This window comes from Astyanax mexicanus, chromosome 3 (genome assembly GCF_023375975.1).
Source record: "Astyanax mexicanus isolate ESR-SI-001 chromosome 3, AstMex3_surface, whole genome shotgun sequence".
NCBI lineage: Eukaryota > Metazoa > Chordata > Actinopteri > Characiformes > Acestrorhamphidae > Astyanax > Astyanax mexicanus.
In genome coordinates, this window is record NC_064410.1 from 33,720,286 (window position 1) to 33,733,073 (window position 12,788).

A 12,788-nucleotide genomic window follows, 5' to 3' on the forward strand; every position below is an offset into this window, starting at 1 on the left:
TTAAATTTAAAGAAAACTGTCACAGTATAAAAACAGCACATGCATATGAATATAAATGTGAGTAAAATATTTTTATTTATGTAATCAGAACAGTGCGACTTGAAGACAACACAAAATGTCTGACAATAATTGACATTAAACATTGACATTAAATGACATTAAATTAATATTGTGTTTTTGAGAATTGATAAAGTACTGCAGAGCATAATGTCATAATGATCAGATATATTCACATTTGCTTAAATATCTGCTTCTCTACTTTAGACTTAATACATTTGTTTAGATAATGAATATGGTTTGGTTATTTCTGTTGATATCTGTAATATCTCAAAATGAATAAGAATTAATAATATTTTATTCGCTCAACTCATGCCTCTGATGTGTTGATGTGTCTGTCTGTCTCTTTGCCCAGGTGACCAGGTGTTGGAATGGAATGGCAGGGTATTACAGGGAGCCACTTTCAAGGAAGTTTACAATATTATTCTGGAATCCAAGCCTGAGCCCCAGGTCGAGCTAGTGGTCTCGCGGCCCATTGGGTAAGCTTAGACTGGGACATTACTGCTAAATTCAAAATACAGTTTAATATTGTCGTACCATAATAATACTAGTAATGCATTAATAGATTGCTCTGTGCTGTATCTGTTTTCCAGCTGACTCTTTTTACTGTAGTTTAAGTACTTGTTTTTCTTCCTGTGTATTGCAGTGATATTCCCAGAATACCAGAGAGCACACATGGACAGCTTGAATCAAGTAAGTGTCTGTATCTAATTGTAATAGGGGGTCATTCAGTGTATGATAAATTGTAACCAATTCACTGATGATTGAATGCTGAAGATGCTAAGCCTATGACTGTCTGATCTCTGTTGGTTACTGTTATACTATTAACATGTTCAAATGAATTAAATGTGATTGACTGATTGATTGATTGATAGGTTGACAGTGTATTAGCTTATTTGCCCTGTTGGACTTATTTTAAATATAGTTTCATGGACACGACACAGAGGCAGAACTCACGAAATAAAAAATTAAAAAATGGGCCCTCTTCGCTCTTACTGTTCAGGTTCCCCACCTGTCCAGTTATTTTCCTTCCTAAAGATATTAATTCCTCAGATCACATTTACCTAAGACTTGCTTGATTTAGCTATAGACTTGGCTATCAGAACTAGAGATTTTGAGTGTTTTGGTGACAAATTAATTCTGGAAAGCATTTATCATCTGCAGTTTTGAGTAACTTAGTGAAACAATATGCTTTTGGCAAGTCTAAAAGTCTTAAAGGGGACATATTATGCAAAACTCACTTTTTTCATTAGTTTGTTTCATTATTATTAATCATTCAGCCCTAGCCCATAGATGTATTCTATGCCCCGTTAAGGTATATTTGTCATTCGTTTTTGATAGTATGTTGCTTGTAACCATGTTGTGTATATGTAAACGACTGTGTTCCGTTTAGTGTTAAAATCATGCTTCCTGTTTACTAGGTTCAAGTTCCTTTGAATCCCAGAAGATGGGCCCAGCCATCTCAGTCACATCCCCCATGAGCCCCGGCATGCTCCGCGACGCCCCGCAGTATCTGTCTGGACAGCTCTCAGTGAGTTCCCAGCATGCTCTTGGGCTTTACAGATCATTTCAAGTGTTTGAACTCATCTGTTCCTCTAAAGAATTTGTCCAGAGAGAATGTATCACTGTACTTTGAGTTGCTTTTTAGGACATGGTTTAAACACTTAGGAGTAAGTTACTTTTAAATAGTGTACAAGTTAACTTGTTATCTAAGTAGTCTAGTCTAAAAGATGTTTAAAGCTTTTTGCAAGATTAGTGTAAACCTTGTTCAGACGTCAATGACCATTCTATGTGTTACACAGCAGAAATATTAATGTATGATATCTTTTAAAGTGTTCAGAGACATGTTATGCTGTAGGTAAAGCCTGGGCTTCAAGTTGCTGCTGATTGGTTGATTCTCACAGGATAAAGAAAGGTTTTAAAGTGCTGGATTGCAAACGTCTTGTTGATTGTTGGATGTTCCATTCTAAATTTTTAGTACAAAAACCTGTGTATTATATTAATAATGAGTAGAATATCAGTAATGCATGGTGTCAGTAAATCATGTGTGCCAGTTGTTTATTAGAAATACCACAACATTATTAATACAACTATGTTTGGTTAGTCTTAAGTAAACAATTAAATTGTGCCATTATTTTTCCTAGTTTAAATTGGGATGTGTGGTAAGTGGATATTTAATAAAGGTTAAATTAGAATGGAATATTAATAACACGATATTACTTCATATAGGGATTATATTATAAACTTAAGTGGAGCTGCATTGTTATATATGTAACTTTGGTGTGAGGAGCGTGGAGTCTGACTAGAACAGTTGATTGAAGGTTTAAACATCACTAGAATCACATATTTCATATACTCCTTTTAGTCCAGCAACAATTTCATGAGTTTTCACTGTTTAATGCTTGACATTTACAATTTACATTTCTCTAGTAGAAGTGGTTGAAAAGTGTTGAAATGATTAAAATGAAGGATCACCCATGAGGTTAAATCTCCTCTCAGTTGTGTGGTTTTGATTTATGTGCCTTGTGTGGGCTTTTGGTTTAGTTTTATTGCATTTTTTTTTTCTTTGTTAATTTTGCTTATCCAGAGTCCATGCCTTAGTAGAAGACCCACGCCTTTTGTCCCTAGGGTCCAGGTAACAGCACCAGTCTGACTGACTCTGTCTCTCTCTCTCTCTCTCTCTCTCTCTCGCTCTCTCCTTTATCTCTCTCTCTCTATGATATTTGGAAAATGCACAGCAGGAAAATGGCAGCATTTCAAATCTCTGATCATCATTCTCCTTTGAGTTTTTTTTCCCTTTAAAGCGATACTTTGATATTGCTGTTTCACGAGCATTCAAGCTTTTTTCATGCTTATAATTTTTTAACATATTAAACCTCATCTTGCTGAGAGTCTGAAAGAGCCTGCATGACTTACTGACCTGAATGAAATTGTTTAAAGAGACACGCAGTGATTTGTTTTATCGGACGCTGTTTTTGGGTATTGGGATGTTATTCTGCGTGATCTAGTTAATGAAGTCTCTTTAAATGTTTTGACAGATTTATTTCTGGGACAGAACTATTTGTTTCTTTTCCATGCAACCTGAAACATGATTTGTCAGTTCAGTAGAAGGACTTTCTGTCTTTTTAAATAGGAACTCAGTATATAATAATCTTTGTGTCTGGATTAAACTCTGGACTTTAGTAGCACAAAGCACTTTTCAGCGTAAGAAGATGAACCCTGTTCAGTTTTCATTTGTCCGCACGGATAAATTTCATGTTCCATGTTGCAATGAGAAGATTATGGTATGTTAACAGTCCCATTTTTCAGTGTGAGATTGCATTTTCCAACGAATAACTGGCTGTAGCTCCAGAGCCCATAGATAAAAAAAAAACAAATTGTACCAGCAGAACTTAAAATGCACTTTTTAATCCTCGACTGTCAGAGAGCCTGTCCCCATGCTAGAAATGCACTACCTGTTAAAATATGCAAAACAATATGAATGACAGAAGTCTGAGGTGGGTAGGTTACATTTATGAAGTGTCATGTACACTTTGAGTGCTTTAAAATGATAAGATTTTAGTCAAGGAAGGAAGGTAGTTTTTCTCATTTAATTTTAGCCATTAACTTTTATCTCCTATTTATGTTTTAGCTTTAATTGTATTTAGCACTACTACAATTTAAACCTAAGGGTTTTATTTTACACCATACAGATCCCCCAAAAAATCTGACATGTTTAGGCCCTATGTTACACCCTGCCTAAGGTACATTACAAGGCTCATTGCTATCTAACACCCCGTGAACACTCTAGTTTCACACCTTGCGCCTGCACCCTTAAAATAGGGATGGAGTTTCGGAATATCTGGTATGGTATCTGCACCAATGGCCATTGGGGTCTGGAAATGAGGTGTGTTCAGGTAAATTTCTGGCGTATTGATATCTTGACAGCGTAAAACACAGGTGCTCCACTGACTGATTAGAATCCTGACTGATTGGAAACAGTCACCCACGCACGCACGAATGTGCGTTTTACATCAACAATAATCAGAATTTTAAAATACAAATCCGCCAAAGTCAGAGTGCACCTGGCTTTTAAAGGGAATGGCAAGTGACTCGCTGATTGGTTTATTTTACGTTATTTTAGTACATGCCATTTATGCCATTTACATGCCGTTTCCAGCCCTAAATCAATTTGCGTGGTGCACGGTTGATGTCTTGCGTATAAATCGCTAAAACAGGAACCATTGTGATAAATATTCAGTTGCCTCTTGCATTTACTGGAGATTTTTTAAATTTGACTTGAAACCCTTGAACTACTTCTCTGCAATGAAGACATTTTCTTACAAGCATTTTAAAGGCGTTTTACAAACTGATACAGAATTAACAATAAAAAAAATCACGAGTTCTGTCACTATATAGTTATATTACAGGATTTTACACAAATATGATATTCTCTCTATTACAAGTAAGTGGAGCAGCCGATGTTTCAAAAGCTACAGCACATAGTGTTACTTTAACGTGGAGTGCAATAATGTATGATCTGAAGTATTTATGTTGCTCCATGCATTATGAAAGATTCTAAAACAAATATAGAGTTAAAAATAAGAGGATATAAAAAAACCTGCCAGTGCTTTTCTAATACTGAGTGAGTTCTAGCGTAGGCTACTCTACCCACCTCTGTGTAAAATGCAGTGTTGATCTCTGATTATTCTGCATTAAGTGCATATATTGAATAAATCAGCAGGCAAATGGTACAATTTGTTTGGACTGAATCTTCTCCCCTTCGACTGTATTTGCGTTTAAAGCAACCTGGATTGCCCTACTTTGTATCGAATGCATTCTGTTGCTTTGCTGCATGCATTAGTCCTGGACTATTTTTGGAGCAGTGCGTGCCCTATAGAGCTATAGAGTGTTTCCTTCAGCTCTCGTGATTCTCTCTTCCAAAGGACGGGCAAATTCCTCTCAGCTCTCGGGATTCCTAGTGCTAGAGCCTCACAAACCCTTAACCACTCTCATCAGTCTGCTGGTTTTTGCCCATTCTTTCCTTTCCTCTCTTTGGGGTAGGTGTAAGGATGTAGTTTTACTGATAGTGAGTTAGTGAAAAGCATGTGTGATATTGTTACTTTCTTTCTTTATTCTTCTTCTTTTACATCCCAAGTTAAGACCATGAAAAACAGTTAAAGCTATTTTAATCACTGTTTACAGAAAACACAAATTCTTTTTTTTTATTTTTTTTATTTTTGAGTTTTGTTTTTTTTTCCAATTTTAACACATTTTTATTTGTTTCTTCGGTTTGGACTTGGTTTGTTTTGGCTTTAATTGTACACTGTGTGTCCAAAGGTTTGTAGACACCAATGCAATCAGTTGTGTGAGCTTTAGAAAGGACAGGTGCTCAAGTTGGGTCATTAGTTCTGGATCACAAATACTACTTCCACTCTTTTCACAAGAATTTAACTAAGCCCCTCTAGTGCATTCTATGTGTCCACAATGGAGTGTACTGTACGTCAGCAGTGAGTGTGCTAATTACAAGGGTGTCTGGATACTTTTGGACATATGGTGTATTTCAGCTTAAGAGTGATCAGAGCCACAGTGTACCTTTGTTAGGAGCTACTGAACAAGACACTCCCCCATATAGACTCTCAGATTAACTGCAGTCTACCTGTGAAGTAGTGCATCAGTCAGTCCCTTAACAGCCTCAACATTAGCAATGTGCTACATTAGTTCCTAATCTAAAACACTGGTTTGGTATAAATTGTAATTGACATAGTTTCCCCCTTTACCTAAAGTGTGGTTGATCAGCCAAGACATGTTTGGCATAAAAAAATGAAAGTTTGTTAAGTTTTACACTGAAGCTACTGAGATACTGCAGATACCATAAAGTCTACCAGTAAACTCAAATACACACTCAGATACAGTCAACCAATCAACTCAAATCCACCCTCAAATACAGTCCACCAATCAACTCAAATCCACACTCAGATACACTCCACCAATTAACTCAAATACACCCTTAAATACAGTCCACCAATTAACTCAAATACATTCCATCAGTTAGCTCAAATACACACTGCAAAACATTCCATCAATGATCTCTATTACACACTCAAATACAGTCCACTAATCAACTCAAATACAGTTAATATATTAGCTCAAATACACACTCAAATACAGTCCATCAATTAACACAAATACACACTCAAATACAGTCCACTAATCAACTCAAATACAGTTAATATATTAGCTCAAATACACACTCAAATACAGTCCATCAATTAACACAAATACACACTTAAATACAGTCCATCAATCAACTCAAATCCACACTAAAATACAGTCCATCAACTAACTCAAAACAAACTAAAATACAGTCGACCAATGAACTCATATTTACACTTAAAAGTAGTCCACCAATCAACTCAAATACATTCCATCAGTTAGCTCAAATACACACTCAAATACAGTCCACTAATTCACTCAAATACACACTCAAATACAGTCCATCAATCAACATAAATACACACTCAAATACAGTCCATCAATCAACTCAAATCCACACTAAAATACAGTCCATCAATTACCTCAAAACAAACTAAAATACAGTCGACCAATGAACTTAAATTCACACTTAAAAGTAGTCCACCAATCAACTCAAATACATTCCATCAGTTAGCTCAAACACACACTCAAATACAGTCCACCAATTAACTCAAATACACACTTAAATACAATCCGCCAACTAACTCAAATACACTCAGATACACTCCACCTAATAACTTAAATACACTCCATCCGTTAGCTCAAATATACACTCAAATACAGTCCACTAATTAGCTGAAGTATATTTCAGTCCGTGTTTACAGATGTGCCATACAGCACCAATAACCCCACAAACAATTATATCATGTGTTAGCTTCAATGCTAACTCCAGTGCTAAAATTAGCTCCAGTTAACTCTGGGGCTAATGCTAATTCCAGAGCTAAAACTAAAGTCAACACTTCAGACAACAAACATGTCTTGGCTAATTGCCTACAACTAAGGTAAGGTAGGGGAATTTTTTTTTACCAAACTGCTGTTTTCAGAAATGTAGGAAAGAAGCTAGAAGCTGGGGATGTAGTTCAGTGTGTGTAGTTGGGGTTTGTGGGTAATGGACCTGCTTCTGAAACGCCTTGGCAAGCATGTGGTCCTTTACCCGCTCGTGAGTGGCCCAAGGCCGTTGGCCTGAGTCCTGCCGCCGGACAGGCTAACCCAGCTGTGCTCTCTCTGAAGGTGAAGCTGTGGTACGACAAAGTGGGACACCAGCTCATCGTCACCATCCTGGGAGCCAAAGACCTGCCTGCTCGAGAAGACGGCCGGCCCAGGAACCCCTACGTCAAAATCTACTTCCTTCCTGACAGGAGGTTAGTGCGGTTTACCCAGCTAGATTCCCCACAGTTTGTAACATTTTACATTTCACTGTTTAAATATTAAAACAGCATGCTTCTTATTCCACTCGACTGTACTCGGCTTTTTGCTTTTTCATAGGCAAATCTTGTATCTGGAACTTTTTCACTACCTAGGGTAGAGAAAGACTGAAATGAGACATCTAGCTTAAAGGGGAAATCTGGTGTGAAATGGACTTGGGGTGTATTGAAACATACAAACGAGTACAAAGGTTTGTTGAATAGCTCACCTCCATTCTCCCCCAGCATTCTGAAATACAGCACTTTTAGCAGATTTTCCCAACAGGCTTATAATGCTAGTGATAGGGGCATAGCATTGTCCATGCAAATAAATCACATTTTTACTGTATTAACAAGCTTAAAGTAGATCCACACTTCATAGTTAAAATTCTAATGGATTTCCTGGTGTGTTGGGGCATTACTAGTGATAGGGGGAGTCCTAATGAGTGGGTTGGGTAATTGGCCGTGTAAATTGGGGAGAAAATGGGAAAAATTTGAAAAAAAAAAGAATTCGAATGGTTTGGAGCTTTAAAACGAGGCACTGAGAACTATGAAAGTGAACAGAAAGTTTATTAAAAGCTAATAAAAATACAATTAAGTAACGTTAAGTCGACTGGCGAGGACGAATAAATAGGTAGGATAGGGCAACGGATAGCAAAATTAATTCTGTGAAAATGCATAAATATAAGTTCTCAGTGCCTCGTTTTCAATGTTTGGAATAGACTTGTAGCTATGAAGTATTGAGCTACTTTGAGCTTATTAATAGTGTAAAAATAGAGATTTCTCTGCATGGGCAACACTATACCGCTATCACTAACATTGTAGATGGGCTTTTCTACAAATGTTTAAGTTTTACTACAAACCCAAGTCAATGCCACACCAGATTGTTTTTGGAGGGTGGGGGTGGGGAGAGGAGGAGACTCTTTTTACCAGGAAAACTTTTAAAGGTACAGGTTTAGCAGTTCAGGTAACTTGCCGACCAATCACAAGTGTTGTAAATGTCATGTCACACTCCTTAGCCAATCAGATATGTGCTGTTTCTCAAACCATAAGTTGAAGAAGACAGCTAGTAGGAGGAAAGTTATTTCACATGATGTGATCTAAAAGGAAATGTAACTTTTAGTCAAGAATAGACTGACTTGCACATGTCTGTTCATTTACCAGGTAGTGCTTAATCAGTTTGTTTATGTATTACATACTTTTTTGGGCATTATGTTTTAATTTTAACTTTGACTAAACATTTATTTATATATAAATTTTTGAATATAACTAGCCATTTTGTGTGAAAATAAAAAATGCCTATAAATATTGATATGTACTATATAGTATAATTTTGCTTGTAATTACAAGTTTGTTTGTTTTTTATGGTTCCGGTTAAGAGTAGGCTATGCGCGTCTTTTCTGCCGCTTCTCTCCAGTGTTTTCACTTTTTTTTTTTTGCTTTAGCTTTTGCATTTTCTGATCATTATTTCGATGTTTGGATATTGCTGTCTCTGGATTAATGATTTATTTTTGTTCTCTCAATGTAAAGCGACCTTGGGTTTGTTAAAAGCTCTATATAAATTGAATTTATTATTCTTGATATGTCATTTTCTGCTAGGGTACTTCAAGACATGATATTGAGTTCTAAACCGTGGCTTGATTTTTTTTTTTCCAACTTGACCCATTGAATTTGAATGAAAATCCCTTCTCTAGAGTTTTTTCAGGCTTAAAATCTTAGTCCGAATCCAGATACTGAGTGAAAACTGGCAGAATTTTACCTTCTATCTTCCAGACAGAGCGGCACAGATTTGTGTTTACCTACACGCAGATTAGAACACAAACCTGTTCACTAAAGATAGCCGTGGGTTGGAAAATACTCCAGTAGTCATCACAAGCTGATCTCATAGGGCATCTTTTACAGCGGGTGTTAACAAGGTGTAATGTGTCGCGTGTGGTTAATGCTAAGCGCAGGTGTCAACGGGGTCAAAAGTGTCTTGAAAGCACAGTGTGATCTGATCCCGGTCTTCATCAGTCTGCACACCTGACATGAACCCACAGAAACTCTGCAAGAGGAAATACTCAGATGCAAAGCCACTTGAGATCTGACCCCTTGAGATACGTTACATTAAAAACTGAAAATCTGAGTCAGAATTTTCTCTTTTCAGTGATAAAAGCAAGAGAAGAACGAAAACGGTGAAGAAGTCACTGGAGCCCAAGTGGAACCAGACCTTCATGTACTCGCCGGTGCACAGGCGGGAGTTCAGGGAGCGCATGCTGGAGATCACGCTGTGGGACCAGGCCAGAGTCCGTGAGGAGGAGAGCGAGTTTCTAGGAGAGGTGAGAGGTTTTGCGAGATGTGAGAATGCGTCTTTTACCAGTGTTGCACACTGAGGTCAAAAATTCTATGTTGTAATTAAACAGTGCTGAGAAATTCTGTGTTTTCCGTTTCCCATCCTAACCTAAACATCTTATAATGTGCAGTGCATTTTAACATGTGATGTCATTCATTGTTTTAAAAGTGCACAAAGAAAGAGGAACTTTGACAAGGGAAAACACTTTTTCTACATGTTCCAACCATAGACTGTTAATAGCTGGACAGAGCATCGTCTCTTAAAAGTCTCTTAAAAGTGTTCGGTTTCAGAAAGCTGTGTAACCCCACCCATCCCCATAGGTTTCAATGGCAAAACAGACAAATTTCAATCACGTTTTCTTTTCTAATATACTGTAATTCCACCTCCTTTATTTAAATGTAACAGCTAGTGTAACATCTGCTTATATTGTCAAATTTTTATATTCCCACAGAATTCGTTTTTAAAAATGTTATTCAGCTCTATTCAAAAAAGGTGTGGTTATTGTAAAAGGGCTGGTTATGGGCGGGACCAATAACAGACCGTCAGCTCCGCTCCGCCCCGCTCTGCAGTATGTGACCTCGAGGCAGTCCTCAGGGGCGGGGTTATTTAAATGAGTAGGCTGTCTCTCCACAGTATTTCTCCCTCCTCTGGTCTCTACTGCGCAGACTCAGGTTTCAGGATCGCCAACATGGAGGAAGATTTTGGCTTCATTTTCATTGAATGAATGGGAACGGCGACACGGCGTCCGTCTTTTTTACAGTCTCTGATTCCAACAAATCAAACTGTGTTTAAAAAAACTTTAGAAAAAGTTAGAATGTTATAATCACACAGCTCTTGCTTGTGCAGTGTGTTTTTGCACTTTGTTTGTATTGAAAGTATTTTATAGTCTAAAACATAGTTAATTATATTAGACTAATTTACAATGTAAGTCATTGTAAATGATGTTATTGTTCCTGGTCTATTTGGATTTAACGATTGTGCTGTGCATAGCCGTATTGTTTTTTTTTTTTCTGTGTTTTTGGACATAGGCTATATGCTAAATATAAAAAAGTTTGTTTGTTTAGAAAGTATTTTCTGTTCTTAAACCATGTTAAATTATATTAATTTAGAGGAGTCATTCAGAGATCATTTTTGTAGCCTAATTTGCTGATGTTTAGGCCTGTGGATAATTTTTCGCATTGTACATGTTTTAATCTTTCTGAGATCTGTTATTAATAAACATTTTTGTTAAATAATAGGTAATCTAGGCTTCTTCAGTGTTGCAGTGTTAATTAACATCATTCAAATTTGGCTCATTCAAATAGCCCGAAATTTTAAAAAAAAAAAAAAGCTCAGTTTTTAATTTACTAAATGAAAGGCTCTTAATGACAGTTTATATGGCGGATAGGGCAGAAAGTGCACGGACTCAAGCTGGGGAGGGATGGATTTTTTGGGTCCGATCTAAACTCTATTGTGTGTGTGTGTGCATGTATTTAGATTCTAATAGAGCTGGAGACTGCCTTGTTGGATGATCAGCCTCACTGGTATAAACTCCAGACCCACGACCTTTCCTCCCTGCCTCTACCCAACCCGTCACCGTACATGCAGAGACGACTACTACAGGGAGAGAGTAACACACGCAGACTACAGAGTGAGTACACACACACATACACACACACACAAACACACACTGTAACACAACTTGCCTTTACTGTTTGAACAATACAGATGACTAAGTTAACCTCCAGCATTTGTATGTTATGTTGGTAGCTATTCAGTGTCTGGAAAGTTTATATTGTAAATACTACAATATATATAATCTGCTAAAGCCTTTAGATGAAGCACAATAAACATATAATGAATAAATATTTAAGCAGTAATACACAAGCGAGTAAGTGTACTGTACTGGTGTGGATTAACAATAGTTCACATATATAATTAGGATTATACCACAGTTCTGTTATCATTGCTTTGGTACAATAAGAGAGAATGTTATCTCTGTTATTGCCACACTGCACCAGAACACTGTTAACTGCACTCTGTCACTTTGGTAAAGCCAGGGTTTCTGTAGGTCCTTAAAAGGAATGAAAATGTCTTAAGTTAAAATCCGGGTAATTAAATTGTCTTAAATTTACTATAAATTTGCTGTAGGTGTTAAATTTTCAAACAGTGTGTTTAATGCTGGTGGGTAAACACATGCTAACTTTAGCAGTTAATTAGTTAACATTACAGGAAAGAGAACTAAGGTTAACAGAGAGCTAGCTAACGTTAGCGGCGAGCTAGCCAATATAGTAACGTTAGCAGCGAGTTATCTAGCTACATTACTGGGCAGAGAACTAAGGTTAGTGGAAAGCTAGCTAACATAGTAACATTAGCGGCGAGCTAACTAACATAACATTAGCGACGAATTAGCTATGGTACCAGGGAGAGAACTAAGGTTAGCAAAGAGCTAGCTAACATAGTAACATTAGCGGCGAGTTAGCTGCATTTCTGGGAAGAGAACTAAGGTTAGCGGCAAGCTAGCTAATATTAGCAGCGAGCAAGATAACATGATGTTAGCCGCGAGTTAGCTGTGTCAAATTTTGATTTCCAATACAATAAATTATTTTCTACCAAAGAAAATGTGACTACATTTTTGGGTCTTAAATTATATTTATTGCGGTTTAAAAAAAGGTATTAAAAAGCATTAAATTTGGCTTTTAAAATGGTGCAAGAACCCTGGAAGCTGCACAAGACCTCTCTGAGGAACTGAGTAATATTAAATATTCATGTTATATTATTGTACTTCATCACACATCCACATGATTTTTTTTTTTTATTTCAGTGATTTTGTATCTCTCAGCTCATAGTTCCATAAAGGACAGCTTATACTGTGATCTCTATTTACAGCAGTGGTGTAAAATTAGAATTTGAATTCTACTACTATTTTATACAGACAATATGAAACTGCAGGTGGTGAAAAAGATTTAGTTTTTGCAAACAGTGTTTTTGTTTTGCTAATT

General features: G+C 36.9%; 1 protein-coding gene across 7 annotated transcripts in view; it reads left to right on the forward strand.

The window, feature by feature from the left end:
* Positions 1–12,788, forward strand: part of rims2b (regulating synaptic membrane exocytosis 2b) — a 208,186-nt gene that overhangs the window by 102,344 nt on the left and 93,054 nt on the right. For all 7 annotated transcript variants that reach the window (XM_049476387.1, XM_049476388.1, XM_049476390.1 and 4 more), the window contains 7 exons: positions 413–536; positions 704–750; positions 1,479–1,588; positions 2,645–2,692; positions 7,303–7,433; positions 9,622–9,793; positions 11,284–11,437. In XM_049476387.1, coding sequence (XP_049332344.1) covers positions 413–536; positions 704–750; positions 1,479–1,588; positions 2,645–2,692; positions 7,303–7,433; positions 9,622–9,793; positions 11,284–11,437 — 786 coding nt within the window. The remainder of the gene's footprint in view (positions 1–412; positions 537–703; positions 751–1,478; positions 1,589–2,644; positions 2,693–7,302; positions 7,434–9,621; positions 9,794–11,283; positions 11,438–12,788) is intronic.